This window comes from Ictalurus furcatus, chromosome 11 (assembly GCF_023375685.1).
Source record: "Ictalurus furcatus strain D&B chromosome 11, Billie_1.0, whole genome shotgun sequence".
Lineage (NCBI taxonomy): Eukaryota > Metazoa > Chordata > Actinopteri > Siluriformes > Ictaluridae > Ictalurus > Ictalurus furcatus.
Genome location: NC_071265.1, coordinates 16820401 through 16845092, shown reverse-complemented (window position 1 = coordinate 16845092; position 24692 = coordinate 16820401). Strand labels below are relative to the sequence as shown.

Here is a 24692-nt window from a genome sequence, read left to right as displayed (position 1 = left end):
GAAGTGCTGGAGGCTGTGTGGGAATTCTGATGCCATGGTTTGGGTTAACTTGTTCCCTTAGAGAGAGGGTCACTACAAAGCAATACAAAGCTATTCTGACTGATGACCTTTATCCTATCCTATGATATGATCAGAGCCATATCTCCCTGCAGTTCTCACCTGGTTTCCTATTGCTGCTAAGCAGGGTTGAGCCTGGCCAGTACCTGGATGGGAGACCTCCTGGCAAAAACTAAGGTTGCTGCTGGATGGGGTATTAGGGAGGCCAGCAGGGGGTGCTCACCCTGTGGTTTGTGTGGGTTCTAATGCCCCAGTATAGTGATGGGGACACTGTGCTGTAAAAACACTGTCTTTCAGCGCTGTCTTTCAGATGAGACTTTAAACTGAGATCCTGACTGTCTATGATCATTAAAAATCCCAGGACACTTCTTGTAAAGATTAGGGGTATAACCCTGCTGTCCTGATGAAATTCCCCCATTGGCTCTTCTCTATCATGGCCCCCTAATAATCTCCATCCCTGAATTGGCTACATCACTCTCCTCTCCTCTACACTATTAGCTGATGTGTGGTGATGCTGTCGCATCATCCAGGTGGCCTATCCACAGGGCATGAGGGCTCAATGAGGGGTTTGATGAGTATGAAAATGATGTAAATCACATGCTAGGGCCTTCACGGTGACCCACTTGAACACCTATGGTAGATGTTAGACAGAAATATCTTTTGGAAGAATGATGTTTATCCCTCCAGTACAGCTTGTAGAATTTGTGCTAAGGTGCATTAGGGTGCCATACTAAGACACTTTGTCTCTGTGTTTACATATGTATATTTAACTAGGTTTAATTAGAGGAAATTGCAACACAATAATACACATATACACTATATTGCCAAAATTATGTGAACACCTGACCATTACACCCATATGTGCTTGCTGAACATCCCATTCCACAACCATGGGCATTATGGATTTAGTCTACTTTTGGTGTTATTATAACCGTCACTCTTCTGGGAAGGCTTTCCACTAGATTTTTGGAGCGTAGCTGTGGGGATTTGTGATTATTCAGCCACAAGAGCTGGGTCAGGCACTGATGTGAGGTCAGGCACTGATGTTGGGCTAGAAGGCCTCCTTCACAGTCAGCGTTCCAGTTCATTCCAAAGGTATAAAAGGGGTTGAGGTCAGGGTTCTGTGCAGAACAATCGAGTTCTTCCACTCCACCTTGGCAAACCATGCCTTCATGAAGCTCGCTTTATGCACAGGGGCGTCGTCATCCTGGAACATGTTTGGACCCCTTAGTTCCAGTAAAGGGGAATTCTTAATGCTACTGCATACAAAGGCATTATAGACAATTTTGTGCTTCCAACCATGTGGCAAATGTTTGGAGAAGGCCCGCATATGCGTGTGCTGGTCAGGTGCTCACAAATATTTGCCCATATAGTGTATAATATGAAAAAGGTTAAGCATGCAGTGCTCTGTACTGTTCTGCCTCTCCCTTTTTCCCTCTCTCTCTCAAGTTGGGGGCTGTTGATAGGCAAGAAGGCCTGGTTCAGCGCTCCAGTTAATCCCAAAGTTATAAGGGGTTGAGGTCAGGGCTCTGTGCAGGCCACTTGAATTCTTCCAAACCAACTTTCCAAGCAAACTATGTCTTCATGGAACTCACTTTGTGCAGTGGGGTATTATTATGCTGGAATATGTATAGGCTCGGCCGCTTAGTTCCACTGAAAGGAAATTATAATGATACAGCATACAAATTATTCACATATAGAGGCAATGGTCAGGTCTACATATACTTTTAGGCACATAGTGTATACTTTATCAGGCAGTTTTCAGAAAGGGACTGGACTGTCCAGAGCTGGACTTTCCCGAGGTGGTCCCCCCCGCCATTCTGAAACCATATATCCAGGTGTTCTCAGGGAAGCTCGATGAGTCAGTTATTACAGACTAAACTGTCTCCTTCTTCTGCAAATATATCTTGTACAGCTTTGAGGTGTCAGACCTTTGATAGGCAGTTCTGTTAAGGTTAACATACAGTTTGGGAACAGTTTCTGGTTCTACATGTCTGCATTATTATTACGCTTAGTGCTAATAACAAGCCTGTTAAGAGCTTTTTTGACTAAGAGTCAAAAGTTGTCCCAAATCCTCCATCCGCACATACACCTTTAGTTGGCAAGAGGGGAGCACATATGTGATGCTTGTGATTAAGGTACACCCCTGAAAGGTAAAAACGGGGCTGAAAGAGTCTTCAAAATGTCATTCTTGGCCCCTGCAACCTTTAATTAAACCTGGAAAACGAGGAGATAAAATTAACAAATTGGGTAATGAATCGAGCAAAACAGGTGGTGTATGGCTGGAGAAAATGAACCAATCAGTCTTTCCTGTGTGGATTTTTAGCTCCTAATTAGAAGCTGCCTTGGTTAATTATGATTGGGCTCTACTATAAGAGGTGGATGGGGTGGGGTGGGGGGGGGGGGGGGTGTGAATACTCTCGGCGGGATGACAGTCAGGCTGAAAAATAAACAAATAAAGGACACTCAGCCGGTCTCCTCGAGAACAGAGGACATTTTAAAGCCAATCAGCTTTATTGTTTCATAAATAGCCACAAATGTGGTCAAATCATATGCCAAGAGGCAAATGTTGTGCTACATGGGACATTTTACGTCAATTTTCAGTTGCTATTCAATGCAGTGAAGGGGTTATAACTGATTCAGAGAACGTTTGTGTTTAAATCAGTGTAAACGTCTGTGTGATAGACAGCATCAAGGCTTTTACCTCAGACAGGAGTGAGGCGCTGCAGATCGAGGCCGTTTTAATGTGGCTCAGCAATATTGATTGGTGGGATTTACAGCTGAGTGAGCAGAAACGGCCGCGTTGATAGTGCAGCTAAGTGGATTCAGCCTGCTGAAACAGTAAAGCGCAGACGTTCTGTCTGAGTAACCGCACTGAGTAAGTGCAGGTGAAAATGCTGGCTTCTTTTGCATGAAATCATATTTATGTGAAAGCACAAACTTCATTTGTTGCATTAGGAATTCAAGTTCATGTAAAAAATAAATAAATAAATAAATAAAAATTTATACATAATGACTATCTAAGTTCTCTATAATTCTGTGCAATTAGATTCTTATTGGCAAAACATATACTGATGTAATCTTTTCCGGCTCTGTTTCTGGTGTGTGTGTGTGTGTGTGTGTGTGTGTGTGTCTGTCTATGAGTGTTTATCACACTGACATTCAAGGAGGTATCAACGGAACCCTCTCTCTGTTCATCTAAACAGCAGCTTGTAATTGCGTTTTAATAGACAATTAAAGACAGGCCATAAATCAATTCTCGCACTGGGCAGGAGGTTTGAATGTGATTTTGGGAAAAACAAACAGTTTTTTTATCATGTCAAATGCAATTAACCCATGCCTCTCTATCACTGCGTGGTACATCTCTCTCTCTCTCTCTCTCTCTCTCTCTCTCTCTCTCTCTGTCTTAGAGTGTGAGCAAGTGTATACACTTACGAAAAGAGGGATTAGGGTCAGAAGGCCATTTATTAATGGGAACAATTTTGTCGATTATTTATGAGAGTATGTAGCGCTGTGTTTTCCTCAGATGAATTCCGCATTCTATCAAAGGAAGACGTTATAAAGCATCTATTAATTCATATTATTTATATGGAAGCCATATTGATTCACAAGCCATACACTGATGTATGTATTTAGAGAGAACTGGTGTGTGTGTGTTATTACATGCTTGCCAGGTTCTTTGTGTTTATCTGAAAAATGGCTGAATGTATAAACCATAGCAGGGGAAATGTATTAATATAGATGCTTTTCAGGCATTTCGGTTTATCTAGAATGAGTGCAAAATATCACATTAATGCCAAAACCTCTACCCCCCCCCCCCCCCCCCATACAGCTTGTAAGCTGCATCCTGGCCTATTCAGAATTTAATACTCTTTTACTTCCTTTAATGCATAATAAACACATAGACTCTTGAGAGAGAGAGAGAGAGAGAGAGAGAAAGGGAGAGGCAGATCAGAACAGAGCACTGCACACTTAAGCTTTTTGATATTATACACTGTATGGCCAAATGTTTGTGGACACCTGATTGACACGCCTATATGTGGGCCTTCTTCAAACTGTCGCTACAAAGATGGAAGCAGACAATCATGTAGAATGTCTTAGTATGTTGTAGTAGTAAGATTTCTATTCACTGGAACTAAGAGGCCCAAATCTGTTCCAGCATGACAATGTTGCTATGACAGCGTCCTGTGCACAAAGCGAGCTCCACGAAGACATGGTTTGCCAAAGTTGGAGTGTAAAACTTCCTCAGTAAAAATGATCAGCTCTGACAATCATCATATTAATCTGGAACGATTGACAGTCACACATGTGTTTCAACTCCTCTAATATTAGCTGACTCCCTGGAAACCCCGCCCCTTTCCTCATCTCTCATTAATAATATCTTGGCTCGATTTCCATGCTTGAAACACACGCCTGTCATTGCAACACCGGTCTCAGCATAGAACTACACGTCCCAGAAAACGGCGCAGGCCTACTAACATGGCCGTCGAGAACTACCAGACTTTCTCACGTTCATGCTCACCTGATTACCGATTACACACACCTTCACAGCAACCGCGCAGTATATAAGGACATTCAGTGTGCGTCTCTCGTACTAGTCTATACCAAGCCGTTGTTCCATTGTGTGGTTCTCTGGTTTTGACTCCATTTTGTTGTTTACGTTTTTGACCTTGCTTGCCCTTGTTTATTCTGTTTGCACATCACATGATCCTTGCCTGTTCGCTGACGTTGGATCACGTCTTTGTACTGTTTGCCTAGATCATTAAAGTCTTTGAGTACCTGCACTTGTGTCCTCAGCTGCTTCGTGACAGCGCTAATGCTTTCTGTCAGGGTAACCGGAAGAAAATCTCTCAATGTATCGAGAAACTTAGCTAACCTTATACAAGTATGTAGCTATGTTGTGCTTCTGAGTATGTTTTTGTAACTATAGAAAAACTTCTGCCAAAAGTAGTCAAAAATGGCACTTTTTCGGTTTAAAGAGACAGTTTAAAGAGAGAAACAGTTAAATAGACCTATTATGAAGTATCAGATCTAACACTTAATAATTCTAATGGTGGTAATAATTAGAAAGGGATTAGAAATGCTGATGCATGGGTCAGTGTTCAAACAATCCAGTCAAGGCTGGCTTGGTAGAACCTGGTGTGTGTGTGTGTGTGTGTTACAGAGCTCTATATACCTGTCCCTTAGTCTAATGGACGCGGATACAATACTATGTCTTTGTGATCATCCAATTATAAATGCTCTCTTGAACCGTATGCGTCCCGCCTGCGGACGAGGGTCTTGCTCTGCACTGGCAGTTAGCAGGGTACATTTTTGGCTGTGCGCTATTCCCTCCTCCAACCAACCCTTATGTGAGAATAAATGGTTGGATTGTATTCGTTTTAAAGCGTGAGGAATTTGTACAAGGTGACAGTTATGTGGCAGACACTTTTCAGCGCTTTGAACTAATTTGGAGCTCTTCGGTGTTGGAGGACATTATGTCGCATCCTCAGACTGAGGGAGAATGCGATCCCATCTTTATACGCCATCAGTAAGAGAACATGAAAGATTAGCTAGCTCTCTAAGCTACTGTCAGGTTTGTTTAGATACGGCAGGGGAATGACGTATCTTGAACAACGTTGGATGTTGGGTAAGTCAGTCAAAGCACTTCAACATGACCGAACGTGACTTCCTGTTTCAAAAGGAAGTATGTCAACATACAGAATCAAATCACTATTAGGAAACCATTTACAGGGGTCTGAAGGGTGTGTATGTGTGTGTGTATGTATGTATGTGTGTGTGTGTGTGTGTGTGTGTGTGTGTGTGTGTATATATATATATATATATGTATATATATATATATATATATATATATATATATATATATATATAAACCTCATATACAGGTGCTTTCTGAAAGGGCAGGAATAAAAATATACTGCAAGAGGACTACATATTATTCCTCTTTGGGGTTTGGCTTCGTATGTACTGCAGGACACCAGGCCCAGTTTGTTTATAATGCAGTGCGATGAGGGCATTTGTTAAACGATTTGCTATTACAATCCAATTATTTGGTCAGTTTTGTGCTGCCTCGACATTCTCTGTTATTGAAGTTTCTTCAGAAGCAGGCTATGCAGATTTGAGACTGAAAATGAATTAAAATGCTAATTAATGGTATCTGTGGCAGCTTAAAGGAGTGGAGCAGGGCGCTGTTGTTGCAGTGATTTTGCGGTTTGTTATTGACTGGGATAATGGCGTCCTGGAGTTCAGTGCGAAAGCGATAGCCATTTCACACACTAATTGATTTCGGCTGGTTATCGCCCACTTTGATATGTCCCGTTACATTGTGTTACGGGATTGAAAGGAGCGCGAATCTAAAGAGACTGTCTAAAGGAAGATGCATTTGATTGCATGGGGTTATCAGAACATTAACCGTTATTGATGTTTTTGTAAAGTTGTGTGTATTGGTCTCTGTGTTTCAGTCTGAAGACAGTAACGAAGATATCCAGTCGGATAACCTGAAGTCCATTTCACTGGAATTTGTGGATGACCCCAATTTCAAAAACAAAGTCAACTACTCCTACACTGCCGTACAGATCCCAACTGACATCTACAAGGGCTGTGAGTGCTGATATCACGTCTACACTGACACACATACACACACACACACACACACACACACACACACACACGTAAAACACTCAGTAGTATTCATAGTCAACCACATTTGATTATAGCTATCACCCTTGATGCCATCCAAATATTATTCAATTATTTTCAATTCACTTTAAACTGACAAGCCACAGAGTCAAAAAAATCCTCTGATCTGATCCAATCTGGATTTTGTGCTGGATTTTCTTTCTGACAGTCCCTGCAGAATTTCTTCATTCTGTGATAAGAAATGATATTAGGGATTCTTTGAAAAGAGAAAAGACAACTTGCTTCACTCAGGGGGCAAAAAAGACTGCTGCTATCTGCATCCTAAAAATCAGTACATAGATCAGAGCATTTTATTCTTCTTTTTTTTTTCCAACCTTAAGCCAGCGTAAGTGATGGATTTATATTGAACGCAAAGAGACTTAAAACTTATCATGACTATGCATTGGTCAGTCATTTTCGTTATTGTCATCAGTTGCGAGATGCTGTGTTAGACAGCTGAGATACGATGGTATATGATAAAAATAAAGAGCATACACTAGTATATATTAAACATGGCCGATGTGATGAGCATGATATTTGTTGTGTGAACTACTCTATATGCTGGTAGCAGTTGAGCAGACATTCGGACGTAATGAACTACTGAATGCCCTCCACGTTCAGCTGTTTCATTATAGGTGCTTTTTGATGGACTGGGTAACCTTGAGACCTTGATTAAACAGCTATCTTATCTCTATCCTTAGAGATGATACACTGAAAAAAATGGAACATGTGGTTGGGTTAGATTTAAGAAAAAAAATATTATGTATGGTTTACATCAAAAAAGGGATTTCATTGCTAAGCTAAACTTAATTTAAACAACTTTATAATTGAATCATGTAAATTGAACTTGATCAGTTAATATGATTCGGTATTAACATAAACCAATTTCATTGTGAAAGCTTGTGGGGATGTTGGCACTGACAGGTACTATACAGTATCCACAGTATTTAAATTAACATGGTTTAAAATGTGTGGTAGAATAGCGCAGCAGTAATGTGGCTGTTGCAGAGTGCCAGCAACCAGGGTTCGATCCTCAATTCAGGTGAGAGTGTGGAGTACGATTTTATTCAGGGCATTGAAAATATATGAATAAATCATGTTGGATGTACGAAAACAAATTGTTAATGTAACTCAATTCAGTCATGTTGAACCGATATACTGCACGCGTTGAATTAAATAAATTCAGTAACCTTGTTTAATTTTTTGTGTAGAAAATTGGAGTAAGACAATATAGGAGTAACTGTCCTACTTACATTTTTCTTCTGTTGTATATTTTATGTGTGATTTAAATTCAATCTTCAATTATACTAGTTTTCATACCTTTTTTTTTTAATACAGTCTGTAGTTAGATTATGACCAGACACAGTCGGGTATTTAATATCTTACAACTTAATACAAGCTAAGACAGTTTATGCCCAAGTCTCACCCTTGCTGCAGTGGATAATCCTAAATAAACCTAAATACTATAGATTTGTACATAAGAACTGCTGCTGTAATCATAAAACCTGTCCTGTGCTCATCTCAGGACTCTTATTCAGAATATGCTCCTAACGAACATCCTTTCAACACTCTTTGAACTTAGTCTTCTACAATTGTATACTGTAATTATTTACACTGATCAGCCATAACATTAAAACCACTGATGGGTGACGTGAATAACATTGATTATCTCGTTACAATGGCACCTGGCAAGGGGTGGGATATATTAGGCAGCAAGTGAACAGTCAGTTCTTGACATTGATATGTTGGAAGCAAGAAAAATGGGCAAGCATAAGGATCAGAGCAATTTTGATAAGGGCCAAATTGTGCTGGCTAGACGTCTGGGTCAGAGCATCACCAAAACAGCAGGTCTTGTGGGGTGTTCCTGGTATGCAGTGGTTCGTACCTGTCCAAAGAAGGACAACCAGTGAACCAGTGGGGAGTGAAGTCTAGCCCGTCTGGTCCGATCCCACAGAAGAGCTACTGTAGCACAAATTGTTGAAAAAGTTAATGCTGGCGATGATAGAAAAGTGTCAGAACACACTTACTTACTGCATACGGAGCTGAGTAGCTGCAGAGTGCCCATGCTGACCCCTGTCCACTGCCTATCGAAAGCACTTACAATGGGCTTCAGAACTGGACCATGGAGCAATGGAAGAAGGTGGCCAAGTCTGTGGAGTCACAATGAGGAACGTGACAAAGTGTTCAAAGTGGTGACTTGGCCTCCAAATTCCCCAGATCTCAGTCCAATCAAGCATCTGTGGGATGTGCCGGACAAACAAGTCTGATCCATGGAGACAAGACCTCGCAACTTACAGGACTTACCACAGCACACGTTCAGAGGTCCTGTGGAGTCCATGCCTCGACGGGTCAGAGTTATTTTGGTGGTACGAAGGGGACCTACACAATATTAGGCAGATGGTTGTAATGTTATGGCTGATAGGTGTATATGATCACACTGTCGAGCGTCACACAGAACTGGATGAATTCCCTTTTGAGTCTGGTTTCTTCCTCATGTCCTCTCAGGGAGTTTTTCCTTGCTGCTATCACCTCTTGACTTGCACACTAGGGATCTAAATCTACACCTAGATTTCTTTATGACACTGTTTTAGTCCAAAATATATTCAACAAATCAAATCAAACTGAGTTCATTTCAGAGCCGTATTTGTTTGTAACTGGGCATGAAAGCGAATGCTGTCTGTCAATCAGTAAAAACACGTCAAGATATGCTACAGGCATTACGCAAAGCAACATCATGAAGCTTATAATTTGTAATCTTACCAGGGCTTCAAACAGCTATAATCATTCAGGCTGTAGGCAGAGGAAGTAGCTAATCAATAGGTGAGTGTCTGCGAGGATGCTGCCACCAGAATCAGACAGAAGTGAGGTTGTGGCTCATGGGAATTCTAGCTCAACCACTATAGGTGAAGAGGTGAAGAAAGGAAACATTGGTGCTTGGGGAAAATAGAGTTTGTCTGAGGAAAGATCAGGAAAACAGGGAGGCCAAGACCTTTTTAATGTCTGTGGTTATGAAGGGAATAAAGAATGTCACGTTTATGTAGGTCAGTATTCTCTTGAAAGGCTAGTTCTGAAATTAAAGGTAAAGGATATTTGTTAGCAATTCAGAGTATATTGCAAAAAAACAACTGGAGGAAATACACTATGCACTAGAGCTTTATTTGGGGGCCCAAGCACCCAAGCAGGTGTGTAGGAATACTAGTGTAATTGTCTGTTTTCTCATTTCATATTAGGTGTATGTAAGAAACATGTGGTACAAATGCAAAAATGCATGCAGAGCTTTTCACTATCAAGGAAAGTATCAAGGAAACTCCGCAATATTCGGAGGAGCTCACGATTTTTAAAAATTACTGCAGATTTTCCACAGATTTGGGCCAAGACACGTCATGTGACGTCATCACAACACGCATTCATCCAAACCCTTCTACAATTCCCGTGCGTCAACCAGGAGTACAGTTAAAAGGATTCATTTACCAACAAACATCACTATGAAAGACCGTGCAAAACAATTCCGTGCAATTGCGATTTCGCCAATTCAAGTCATCTTAAAAAAAAAAAAAAAAAAAAAAAACCATGAAAAAATCAGCGCATTGCAAATTTAGAAAAAAATGAAGCCAAATCAGCGTTTTTGGCCACAACAATCACACACACAAAAAAACTTTGCGAAATCCTGTATGGACTGCTTATTACATGTCAGTCATCTCAGTAAAATCACACAGGCATGCTTGGTTAACAATAGTGTTCAAATTTTCAGGTTCATTTACGGCTCCTGTGTGTAAAACAGGAGACTGGACAAAATGATCAGTAGAAAAGAAGCCTTTAACAGTTACTCTATCTGAGGTGCAATACAGACTAAGAAACTGCTAAGTGCTGAAGCTCTCGGCAGCCAGGGAGCTTTTTACTGCTGTTGTCGTGTCTGAGGTCACCATAGGCAGTCGATAAGTGGCACTTTCTTACCACTTAATGCCACTGTAACCTCATGAGTGGCTCCGAGAGACCCCTGTCATGTTGTAATGCAGGCCACTGGGGACATTACAATGCTGCACTAAGGAGCATGTTAAAAGGCGGCATTACTCTCTTTTACATCACTGTGTTTTACAAGCCACACCATGGACGCAGAGTCTAATTGAGTTCTTTAAATAGTCGTGCAAAATAAGAAAATGTCATAAAGATCAAAAGTCTCTGTGAGCTGCAAATTTATTTCCATGTTGCAAAACAAAACCAAGGAATTGTGACTTTTTTCCATTCCCCCCCCCTTTTTGCTGTTTTTTTTTTTTGCAATAATTTCACAGCCCGTTCGCTCGCCATGATCTCCCGAAACCATTCAGGAGTTTATCCAGGCGTATCGAGAGATAGAAGAAGGACGACTGAGACAGAGGCACGGCGAGCTGCGCCTATAATATTAACAGCTTGGAGTAAAAAAGTGTGACTGTTCTATTTTGCAGGGCGAAATGGGCCGATCGGCGCACACGTCCTGTTCAGACTGGCCTGCCAGGGCTCTGTGGCCATTTATTGAGATTGAAAGCGTTGCCCGACTCGGCCATAATGAACCGTTTTATGACTCATTATGCTGGCACTGAATTCCGCTGCCAAAGTCTGCAAACTTTCTAATTAGTGCAGGTCAAGCAGCCAAACAGTTTTTAGTCTAATTATAACCGCTTATTACTGAGTGGCAGCAAAGGAGAAGGCAGAAAGGATGTGAGGTGAGCACGATATCAGGATGGAAATAGTGGGAGGAGCCTTTACATGTCTGTTTGAATGTAAGCGTCGGAATTTGCTCTTTAATATAGTAGACACCTACTCAAAGCATAGGAGGCTGGGATTACAGCCTAATTAATATTTTAACATGGATTTTTAAGAACAGTGTTATTGGGGTTTTTTTTTTTTTTTTAAGGAAGAGCTGTCGATAAGACGCAAATCTAAGCCCCCGTATTGTCATCGGTTGTTTCCCTTGTGTGTCACATTGGTCTCAGCTGTTTTGTGTTCCCCCTTGATTACGTTTAAATCATTTAAAGCCCTCGTGTCGTATTGTTCGTTGCGAAGTATTGCGTGAGTTTTCCGAATACCAAGCCGTTGTTCTTCGTGTCTGTGCCATAGCTTTGATCTCGTTCTCGCCCTCATTCTTGTTTAGTCTAGTTGACCTATTGCCTGTTTTTGACCATGCTATTGTCTCACGTTTTGGATTTATCTGCCTGTCTCTACTCTAGTTCAGCTCTTCTTTGCACTTGCATCCGTCCTAACCTACATTACGTGACACCATGCGGTTCCTCGTGGGAAATCCATCACACACCCACTAACTGAATGCGTAATTGATCAGATTGCACACACAAATTAGAACTTTTAGTAAATCAGGGCTTTAATGCTTTCCCAAACATTCGTATGATTTCCTTTAATGCACTGCTGCTCTGCAAATGCGATTTTTAAATGGTTTACTCCTCTCAGATTGCTGATTGAGTTTGGGATTGAACAAAACAGGCTTGATGGCTTAAACTGATCATGAAAAATTATTTTAAAATAGCTTGCTCCTCCTACAAAATAGACTCTTTTTTTGGTCTATTTTGACATGTGGTACATTAAAACCTTTAGCTACAGAGTCAGTGTAATAAGTTAGCATCCCAGCTAATTATCCAGCTAATGTTAGCATGGAAGAACATTATTTTCTTACTTTTTTTTTGTTTGTGTTTTGCTAGTGATAAATATAAATTTCCCATTAGCTCTACCTGTCGATCTACAGGCTATCCACAAAAGTCTCCATACAAAGGGTAGATTAACACTTTTTAGCAAAATGTCATCCAAAATTTTTCTTTATATTAATTTTTTTTTCCATATAGCCTTTAAGTATGCTTTGAGAAAAGAAGAACGTATTGAAATCATTCTCATGGCTGGATCGTGAAGCTGTTGCGATGGAAGCAAGGTTGCGATGGACGTTAAAGTGCACCTATTATGGCTTTTCAAATATTACCTTTCATGTAGTGTTATAGAGCTGTTTGTGAATGTAAAAAAGACTGAAAAGTTTCGAAAATCAAAGGGCACCAACGGTGTTATTGACTCCCAAAAGAAGGAACGGATTCTGAACAGCTGAAATGAATCGTTAGTAATTCCAGACGTACTTCCTGTACTAACCTACGTAGGTTTGTAACAAAAAGCCCCACCTCTGGTCTTCATTGGCTGCTCGCGAACAGCTGCTCCTTTTCTACACACGCTGACAGCGGTAGACCAGTCAGAGCAGAGTATACACTCTGAAAGGAGGATATTAGAAGGAATCCTTTAGAACGGATCATTGAACGAGTCGTTTGTGACTCTGGGGGGGTGGGGGGGGGAACAATGGTAATGCTGCAGTTTAAATTATGAGCACATTTAAAGTGTTTTTTGACCCTTGGATGCATGTAAATCTATTGTATGAGACCTTAAACAAAATTAGACACATTTTCAAAACTAGAGTATGTGTGCTTTAAGAGGAAACATGGCGCGCACATCTCACACCACACTGATTCCATACTTAACAAATTCAGAAAGACTGGAAGTGTTGCGGACCAACCGAGAAGTGGACGTCCACAAACATCCACTGACGAAGTCACAACCGACGTGGTAGGTGTGGCAAACACACCCCTACGTATGGAGACTTTTGGGACACCCTGTAGTTTTGTAGTTATTAATTGCTCTGCTGTTTATGTGCTAATGTTACCTACAGTAAATATCGTACATTTACACAGTAAATCAGTAAGTGAACTCGTTTTGCATTTTGTACGTTTACAAATCTACAGTTTTAGTGAGCAGTTTTTTTTTTTTTTCCGTAATAACATAGTACACCATGGGTAACAACACTGATTAAGCATGGTAGTGTGGGAAAGATGGTGACATGGTGACACTTCCACTTTAGTCATTATTCATGCGTATTCATAGCATGAGGGTAAAGGTGTAGAGATTAGTGGTGGTTTCCTGGATGTTTAAACCACATTAAACAACGTCATTTTTTTTTTAATTTAATTTTCGAGATTACACATTTTGACATGAAATCAACTCTGTAAAGCTCAGCGTTAGCACTGACACAAAGTCCTCCTCTTGGCGAATACTGTATGCTAATGTAAATCTGTCTGTAATGTCAAATCCTGTCTGTAAATCTAAAAATCTGTCGTAAGGGGTCTGTATTGTGGCTCGAATTAGTGATGGAAATTGTGAATAGTAAAGGAAAATGGAACGACTAAGTGCGTGTAGATGAAAGCAGAGGAAGGCCGCTTTTTCTCGGTTGAATTAAGGGATTACCTTCTCGAGGATGAGGCTGCCCCGTTTTTCTTTTTTCTTCAGAGCACGGGAAAACACACAAGAAATGCCTTTTGTGTTCCGTTTTGAGGGCGGTAGCTGCTTTTACACTGATTTTAAAGGAAAAACTAATTGATGGGCGTGTGAGTGAGTGAGGGAGAGAGATGGAGAGAGAGTCTGGTTTTGAAAAGTCATAGGTTTAAAAGCAAGTGAATGTTTGATGGGGGGGGAGCCCAGCCATGGATTATTTACAAGAATAAAAAAATGTGTTTTTCTTTATGAATCTCTCACGATGTTACGAAGCTGCTAGTGATGTAGGTAATGTGACGTCTCACGAAATTTTCTGTCTACGAAATGCAGACAAGATTTTCTTTAGCCTCCAATGTCAGAATGGAAACAGACAGGAGAAAGCCAATGAACAGTGGGGATTCACATGTGGGGGGTTTTTTTTCCAGTGAGGGGGGATGGAGAGTTTGCTTTTAATCCCTCGTCCTCCCACTTCTTTTGCTTTGTCTCAGTTCCGCCCCAAAGCCACTGAAGTAGCACTATCACTCTCGCCCACGCTAATTAAAAACGCCCTCCTCCGCTCACCGCCAAGCTCACAAATTCTACTACAATTGTTTACGGCTTATTGTGCCATTTTTTTAATTAAAAATATTTCTTCCTCTTCTTCGTCATCTAATTCTACTGATACCTCTTCTTCTGTGTTCCTTGTTCTTGATCTTTTCCGTTTTCTTCTTCTTCTTCTCCTGCTCCTGCTTTTTCTCTTGTTGGGGTTTCAGGCTTTTTCTTCCTTTTCTTCACCTTCACCTCATCATCAGCATCTTCTTCCTTGTCGTTTTGTCTTCTTTTGTTGTACTGTTTCTCTGGCCATCCACGCTGTTGCTCCACTGTTTATCACACTCACCTGTTCTGCATTCCCCCCTTGATTAATGTCCCCATTTAAGTCCGGATATTCCATTGTATAGTTGCCAAGTCTCTGTCCCATGTTGTGTATTTTACGTGACATGTTTTTACTTCTCGTCCTGCACAGGTTGTCTCCACCACTATGTGACAGAAAGCTGACGGAGCTCGCATCTGCGTTGTTTGTAAATTTGCAGTAACACAGTGTGTAATCCGTGTGTGCAGGCTTTACTTATCCAGGCTTGATTATAGAGGTGTGTGCAGGACTCTTTTTGAACAAGTGGCCGAATGTCTGTAGGATTTATATGGAATTATACGGGTCAAAGTCACAGCAAGGTCAAATGTCTGAAATAGTTTCTCTTCAATAGCTGCCTTCCTGTTCGTCATACAGAGATGTTACTTTTTTTTGGCTAGCTACGATTTTTGCCTTAGGTCGAGATTCAAGATTCTCGTTAGCACGATATCTCAAGAACAAGTAGTTGAACGTGTGTAGGATTTATATGGAATCATCACTGTAACCAAGAGATTAACTGTTTAGATTTTGGAATTGATCCAAACAAGTTCAAGTCATGTGGCTTTTATTGTCATTTCGGCCATATACAGCTGGTAGAGTACACAGTGAAACGAAACAACGTTCCTCCAGGACCATGGTGCTACATAAAACAACACACTAACCACATGAGACAACACAGAACTTAAATAAGACCTACACATTCTACACAAAGTGCACATGCAGACATGTGCTAACAACACAGGACAGTACAATACTACTAAAACAGGACAACAGTGTCAAGGTCACGGCAAGGTCAAAAAACAAAACACTGAAATAGTTTTTCTTTAATAGTTTCCTTAATGTTTGTCATACAAAGATGTTACATACACCTTCATGATCAGGAACACAAGACCAGTTTTCATCGCTATTGATTTTTGGTATCGGTCTGCCCGCACGTCCATCCATCAGTGTGTCTGTGCGTCTGTGAAGGAGATTCTCACTAGTGCGATATCTCAAGAACATGTGGTTGAATGTTGTTAGGAATTATCATTGTAACCAGCAGATGAACTGATTCGAGTTTGGAATTGATCCAAACAGCGTCAAGGTCAAATGTCTAAAATAGTTTTTCTTCAATATCTTCATGGTTGAAGTGTGTATATATATATATATATATATATATATATATATATATATATATATATATATATATATATATATAAATAAAATGAGTAACATGTAACAAGGAGATGAATGAAGACAGTAAACGCCCCTTGGAGCGCTGGAGCCCTTGTTAATCGGCGTAGCCTTTTTGTCCTGTGAGTATTATACCTATATCAATGCCCACTCCCACCTGCATGACAGGAAAGAGTGCTCGCTGCTACAACTCCCGGATGACCCCAGTCCCTATGTACACTTCTAGCATGATATTTGACACCACTGTCGACACATGCTGCCAGACATCAAACATCGATAGGAATGTTTCATGCTCATCCGTTTGTATGTGTGTGTGTGTGAGCTGGCAGTCTCAGCTGGGATTCTTGGTCTCCCTTAAGCACGCGACTAATGAGCAGCATGCATTAAGAAAGAGTAGGGCCATCGTTCTTCCAAGCGTCTGCTGTGCGTCTAGATAATAACACACACTCCATCATCGGAAATGAATGGTCTGCTATGACAGATCATCATTGCTTCTCTACATCATGTGCTTCTGTGTATGATGCTTGTGTCTGGACGTGAGTGTCAGTGATGTGTGCTAACAGTGGTTTTTGAAGCTTTTCGATAAATGTGTGTGTGTGACTTCATGTGCATTTATTTATTGATTAACACTTATAGATTATGTTCAGTCAGAAATGTCGCTTTCTAAAGCACCACTTAGTATACTGTGGTGTAACACAGATCAGGAATAAAACATCATGGGAACTGTTATAGGAAAATGATCAATGACCTAATCACGAAAATAATCACAACATGTATTATGGAACGTCCTCAAGACAAATGATCACTTACTTACGTTATAGCAGCTATAAACAGTCCTTCCCTCACCAGCCTCTTTTGTCACCAGACACGTTTGTTGACGATATGCACGGCTAAAAATGAGCAATTTATGTGCATTCATGAATTGAAACAGGAGTACATGGCAAAAGACAGCACACTAGGCTTTTCTAATAGTATATTTACATTTTTTCCACATTCGAAGTAAGAAAAACGGTTGTAATGTCAGACATTTTGCAATTGCACCTTATGTTCTAAATTTTATGTTTCAAGAGAAAGAATTAAAACGATACTTCAACCAAAACATCTTTTGGATCTAATTTTTGTATGTATTTTGAGTGAGTAAATCCATCCACATACTTTTTACAACTGTAATTCCTTTCTAGAAGATATAACTTTAACATGCGTACTAGGTGGCAAAAATAAAAGCAATTGGAATTGTACTCTAATATATTTTGTATTATTTTTGACTATATGACACTTTCCACCTTTGCACATTGTTGCCATACGGCAACAATTTACCAACTACGCCCATCAACTTTTTTTTCACATTTAAAAAAAATATATATATATCTATATATTATTACTTGAACTAATTCAATTAATCCGTAAAACATTCTTTTTTTTTTGGTCTAATAGTGAAGATGATATGATATGATATATCATGTTTTTGGGCACAGTATTAATCTAAAATCAAAAGAAATGACCTGGGTCAGTGCCTTGTCCATTGCTAAATACTGTAGTGAACAGTGCATTTGGGTTCATGCTCTCGACAAAGCATCCATCGTTTCAGAATGCTGCTCCTCATCAGACCCCTGGAGAGCAGCCATGCTGTCCTTCAGTGAGTAATAAGAGCAGAGCAGAAGCACTGCCAAAGCTTTCTGGCCCATAAATCGCCCATATAACCTGTTCCTCTCCACGACAAGCCCTGTTCCATAATGGCCTAAACGTTTAGCACAAGCGGCGCTCCTAAATGCATCAAAGGGAGTGTGTCTGATGGATTAGCTTTTAAAGCCATCACAGGTCCCTCTCTCTCTCTTTCTCCCTCTCAGTCTGAAGGATGTGCCTGAGGCCCATTCTTCAGGGGAGGGTTCGTTTCTTTTTATCATCTGTCTGGTGAAAGTCGTGACGCGTCCTCAACGAATAAATCAGAGCAGTTTGGCCCCTCTTTTCTTATCTACCCAGCCCTCATATTTCTGAGTAGATGACCTGCCAGAGCCCTGCATTTGTGTGTGTATGTGTGTGTGTGTGTCTGTGTCCACTGACAGTAGAGGAGGTATTGTATCTGCATACCCACATGTGTTCAGTACAAACAACTCTGTGGTATCTGTCATAGTATCCTTGACTCAAAGACACACACACACACACACACACAGAGAGAGAAAGAGAGAGAGCTCAAATGCGCCATTGTGTTCGTGTTTAATTTTTTTACTCACTCATAGTAAAGCTATGTAAGCAACTATGTTAACCTTCATCAGCTCCAGTCTGCATTTTGGCCTCGTAATCAAGCTAACTAAATACAACATAAGCTGTTGTACTCGTATTTATAACGCAGTAATGAACCTACACATCTTTCTTCCAGTTCTTAAACACATTAAAAAACAAGTAAACAGTAAAGCACACTTCCTTTTCAGACCAAAAAGAAAACTAGGCGTGTGAACAAATTCCCTATACAAAGGCATTCAGACATGAATGAACCTAGAATTTTATACTGCCATAGACAGAACAGAAACATTATCAGTAGAGCTATGCATTTGTAGCACATAAACCACCAAAGGCTTTTCTTAAGCAATGGAAAGCACAGAGAAGCTGAGTTATAATTGTAACAAAGTTTAATGCTTAATATTTTCCATAAGTTTTGTATTGTTTTTTTTGTTGTTGTTGTTTTTTTACTTGACAGATTTGTTTTCTAGTTGCTGATGTTTTTTTATTTACATTACTTAGGCATCCTGGGATCCATTATTGTCCTCACACAGAAATAATAACCTAGGGTACACCATATGGATATGACACACTCATGCTGCATCACACTACATACCTACCTAGTAAGTAGGGTTGTCACGATACCATATAAAATATCCTACGATACTATACCAGCGGAAGTATCACAATACCATGGGATATTGTGTTAATTCATAATTCAAATCTATAAAATGAACCAAATTTTCAGAAATAACATAGATATAAATGAAAACAGACAAACCGAATTTTCCTCTCAATGCTTTATTAATGAGAATGAATAACTGGCTGTTGGAAGAACTGAAGAACAATCATACAGTTAGCAAACACCTAATTCAAAGTGCCACTTATTTGATCTATTGTTCATTGTGAGCAGTGAAATCAGGCAAATGGAAATTGTCCTCAGAGTACTAAGAAATCCTAACACGACATTAGGAATAAATAACTGCATTTGGAAACGAACTCTAAAAAAACATAAGCTCGCTTACTATCAAACATGGCTAATTTTAGTATTTACACACAGCGGATAGCATAACATTAGCTCGCTTGGTAGCAAACAGGAAATCTTTAAAGATTAAGGTAAAGAATTGAGGTTAAATGAAGTGTCACTAACCTTTGTGTATTCTGCCAAAGCAATGGGATGTGTCATTTTAGCGAAAATAGTATTAACTGCCGCACAAACATTACTTACTGCATTGACGAAAATAGCGTTTAAAAAACAATACAGTGGCATCGGCCGTATTTTGAAGCCGTAGTACCAGTATACCGTGCAATCCAAAACAAATCCACCCAAGACGAATAAGACTAGCCAGTTAATTTGGAAAGAAATGCTGCCACATAACAGGGGGAAGAGTTAGTGTGTAACACTATGATAGCTGACGCAGTGCAGTGGGTGAGCTGCATTATTGGACGATTTAATGCATGCTGGTTTGGAAGCACTGTTTTACAGTCTTATCATTTACCCTGGCTTAAACTTTTCAAGCTATCTGTCTGTTCAGTTCTCCAAGTCTGTCTGCAGTGTTCTACTTTCTGCTGTGTCTCTCCTGCTCCTGCTCCTGCTGTCTCTCCTCCTCTTATCCATTCAGTGCCTGTATGTCTCGCTGTGTTAAGCTTCTTCGTCGCTATGGCCATGTCTCTGTCTGCTCTGGTGAGCTTCATTCTAAGGCAGCACTGTGTACAGCTCTTGATTAGTGACCTACATGGCACACACGAACATGTCTAACTGTCTCTTCCACAAGCTCTTGCTCCTTCTCTCCCTCTGTATATGTTTGACTTGGAGAATTGAACAGACGGATTTAGTTTAAGCCAAAGTCAATAATAAAATGGTAAAAGAGCGCCTTCTAACATGGCATACGCTAAAGCTCTCATCAGTGCCGCAGTTTACACACACACACACACACACACACAACTGAGTGCAATCAGGTTAGTAATGAGTAGCTGATTAAGGGGGAGAGAGAAGAGAGGAGGGAAGGACGGTCAGCAAAGGAGGTGTTTCTCAATTCTTCTCTGATTTAATTGTTGAGGCAGTCGGGGTTTTATAACACCTAACCATGATGACACCCGATGAAATGTGACCCCCCTCACGTCAGACTTTTCAGCCGCTGAACACACATTATCATTATCGACTTCCTGTGTAGTTTTCAATTAGGCCCGGGATGAGCTGTCAGAACGAACATAGAGAAAGTTGTATAAATGTCTGGCATTAAAGCATATAATATAAGGTACTAGTGAGTATATAATGCACTATGTAGTAGGGTTGCCTGGTATACTGATAGTACGGTAGTATCGCGATACTAGAGCTTCAAAATACCCCCGATGGCACTGTATTTATTAAACGGTAGAATCGTCAATAAGGTAGTACTGTAAGTAATGTTGTATGTACGGCAGTTAATACTATTTTCGCTAAAACGACACAAAACACTGCTTTGGCAGAATACACAAAGGTTAGTGACACTTCATTTAACCTAAATTTTTGACCTTAATCTTTAAAGATTTCCTGTTTGCTGGTAAGTGAGCTAACGTTACACTATCCGCTGTGTGTAAATACTAAAATTAGTCGTGTTTGACAGTAAGCGATGTTCCCAATTTTAGGTTGTTTTTTTTTGGAGTTTGAATGAATGAATTCATTTATTTGTTTGTTTATTTATTATGTCCAGCTTGATCAGTGTGTAAACGGTCTTCGTTCATTTGAAAAGCCCTGTAGGATTATGAATACTTTGTCCAAAATGTCCAAGAAACGTCATACAACAGGCTTAAGTTTTACCGCATCCAGGAGTATGTCGGTCAAACACCCCAATCCCATTTTCTCCATAATTTAGTCATAGCTAATTCCCACCCTCCAGTTAGGTGTCCCCTATCACACAACAGCTAATAATCAGGGTGGGCTAAGACACGTTGTATCACCAGGATTCAAACTCGAAATCTCAGGACAGTAGGGCTTAACCCTTTTTAAGGGATGTTCTCACATCTGTCCCAGGCTCATGTACCACCTTGCTCAAGGTCATGTCTGACATTAGATTAGACTGCTGTTGCTCTTGGATACCCTGGGAATTCCGCCGTTCTCTTGTTTCCATTTTTGCGGCCTTGCATTGCCAAATGTCTGGTTTTGTCCATAATCAGAAATATCTTCCTTTAAATGATTTGGAGCTGGGCTGGAGCAGGAGGTTAATAGTGATGAAATGGCTTGTTGGGATTTTTTTTTTTTAATGCATTTTCAGCTGTAACCTACTGAATAAACCACTTTAATTCGGTGATTCAGTAATTGATTGAGATGTTATTGATCCAGATGTTATTTTTAACATCTCTGAACCTTTGCAATGATCAGTTATTCCAAGGGTTGTATGGTGGCCGAAATGTTATGAAATGAGCTCATGTCCTTTTGCTTTTGAAATGGTCCTCAGCACAATTACTTACTAGACAGATTAGCAACAGCACAACCAGTGGTTGTAGGAAAAGTATACAGAATGGTATGAAGAAGCGAGGTCGGGCCGATTTCTTTCTAGCCCAGACTGTAGATGCATGCAGTTTATCAGTGACGGCAATGTCAGGTGATTACACAGAGTGAAACACCCTCTAGAGTTGATCTCTGTTTGGGCTGATACAGTTCAGCCTCATTCACGAACACATCTGTAACACGTCATCATCAGTGATTGAGAAGGAGCATGTGAAGTACAGTAGTGAGTGTAATGAACACGAACTAGGTGGATTATTTACTCTTCTTTCCCCCAGTAGATAGATGGAGCACATATTGTCCAATCAAAATGCAAATTACACAAAAGGACAGATGAGCAAACTGCAAGTTTAGTGGGGTTATTTTTGTTTGTTTGTTTGTTTGTTTGTTTGTTTGTTATAACAAAAGGCTTTCAAATGGTCTGTTTGCCGTCTTTGGTATTCTGCAGAAACACGAACCCAAGCATGAACCAAATAGAGCATTACAGACTTGAAACACTAAAAGATCACAAATGCGTCTGCCCTGAAGTGTGTGTAATATTTTGCCCCATATCATTCTTAGTATGCTATTGATGAAACCTCATAATAAAATGCATTGCTCAACCTGTATAGTTTCATTGTTTTGTTGATTTTAGTCCACAAATCTAATATGAGGATTTTACTATTATTATTTTTTGTAGTGGTAGTAGTAGTAATAGTAGTAGTAGTGGTGGTGGTGGTGATAGGAGTAGTAGTAGTAATAGGAGTAGTAGTGGTGGTGGTAGTAGTAGGAGTAATAGTAGTAGTGGTGGTGGTGGGAGGAGTAGAAGTAGTAGGAGGAGGAGTAGTAGTAGTAGTGGTGGTGGTGGTGGTGGTGGTAGTAGTAGAAGGAGTAGGAGTGGTGGTAGTAGTAGTAGGAGGAGGAGGAGTAGTAGTAGTTGGAGTAGTAGTAGTAGTAGTAGTGGTGGTGGTGGTGGTGGTAGTAGTAGTTGGAGTAGTAGTAGTAGTAGTAGTAGTAGTGGTGGTGGTGGTAGTAGTAGTTGGAGGAGTAGTAGTGGTGGTGGTAGTAGTAGAAGGAGTAGGAGTGGTGGTGGTAGTAGTAGTTGGAGTAGTAGTAGTAGTAATGGTGGTGGTAGTAGTAGTAGTTGGAGTAGTAGTAGTAGTGGTGGTGGTGGTAGTAGTAGTTGGAGGAGTAGTAGTAGTGGTGGCGGTAGTAGTAGTAGTTGGAGGAGTAGTGGTGGTGGTAGTAGTGATGGTGGTGGTGGTAGTAGTAGTTGGAGGAGTAGTAGTAGTGGTGGTGGTGGTAGTAGTGGTGGTGGTAGTAGTAGTAGTGGTGGTGGTAGTAGTAGGAGTAGTAGTGGTGGTGGTGGTGGTGGTAGTAGTAGTTGGAGGAGTAGTGGTGGTGGTAGTAGTAGTAGTGGTGGTGGTGGTGGTAGTAGTTGGAGGAGTAGTAGTAGTAGTGGTGGTGGGAGTAGTAGTAGTAGGAGGAGGAGGAGGATGAGGAGTAGTATGTTCCAATAGGTGGGGACACAGTGGTTTAGTGGTTAGCATGTTTGCCTCACACCTCTGTGGTTGGGGGTTCGATTCCTACCTCTTCCATGTGTGTGCGGAGTTTGCATTTAAATGTCTTAAAACAATAATGACTTCTTGTTCGTTCTGTCTCTCCTTCTCAGCTCCCACCATTCTGAACGAGCTGAACTGGACGCAGGCGCTGGAGCGGGTCTTTATAGATAACAGCAGAGAGGACCCCTCACTGCGCTGGCAGGTCTTCGGAAGTGCCACCGGTGTTACCAGATACTACCCAGGTGAGTCCTAATAGGATTCATGTCAGAACCACTGTAGATATTACTACATACTAACACATCAGTTCAACAAGCCAGGCAATATTTTAGTACTCCATATAGATTTGGTGCTGCTGAATAAGTGTCTCTGGCAGCCTGAATCTGAGAGGAAGTAATCCTCTCATGCTGTTTTGTGGAAGGATTAGTCAATCATTATGGTGTTTTAATATGTTTCTCTTTAATCTTTAATTCTCTAAAAATCTTCGTTACCTCGCTTAAACCAGCTTAGTTTACATAAATGACCCATATGGAACATTAGAATTAAAATTTGGGGTTTTGCTTTTTGGGAATAAGTGCATCTAATCCATTTGAATCAAGTTTTTAAAAAAAGCACTGTATTTTTGACACACTATAAACTATAAGTGTTATTTAAGTTAATAGCGTCTTTACCTTAATATCTGATAAGACTACTCATTACATGAGTTCTACATCATCTTGTCTTTCTCTGTAGTGCAACAGACAATACATGTGTATTACAATAATTTGCAGAGAGTGTGACGCGTGTAGAACCGCCACCCTCGAGACTCCTAATCCTAGATCAGCACCACTCTTCTTAAAGTACCATTTGGATATTACAAATGGTTTCATAGACACCGATAATGTTATTCTATAAACCAGCTTTAAGAGGAAGTGATCCTAGATCAGCTCTCTTAATGCAATAAACAAAGTATAAATAAAGCCCATTAGATCTTCACAGCTTATCCACATACATATATACATTTACACAAATACTGGAATACAACCCATTCCTTATTCCACAGTTGTAGCAGGTATCATATAATTAGTTTAGCCTTTTAAATGTTTACTTCAAAAACCACATGCTCAGAAAATAGTGTTCCTCAGACAGCACAAACATGGTAAATGGTCCGCACTTATATAGCGCTTTTTTAACCTCAGCAGTTCTACAAAGCACTTTACACTGGTTCTCATTCACACACTCAAGGCGCTAACTTGCCATCGGGAGCAAATTGGGGTTTAGTGTCTTGCCCAAGGGCACTTTAGAATGTGGAGTCACGTGGGTCGGGAATCGAACCGCCAACCCTACGATTAGTGGACAACTCGCTCTACCGCCTGAGCCACATCCGCTC

At 40.5% G+C, this 24692-nt stretch overlaps 1 protein-coding gene across 2 annotated transcripts in view; it reads left to right on the top strand.

The window, feature by feature from the left end:
- The window catches only part of cacna2d2a (calcium channel, voltage-dependent, alpha 2/delta subunit 2a), a 259138-nt gene that overhangs the window by 162695 nt on the left and 71751 nt on the right, over positions 1–24692 (top strand). For both annotated transcript variants that reach the window (XM_053636170.1, XM_053636169.1), the window contains exons 6-7: positions 6519–6657; positions 23437–23568. In XM_053636170.1, the coding sequence (XP_053492145.1) occupies positions 6519–6657; positions 23437–23568 (271 nt within the window). The remainder of the gene's footprint in view (positions 1–6518; positions 6658–23436; positions 23569–24692) is intronic.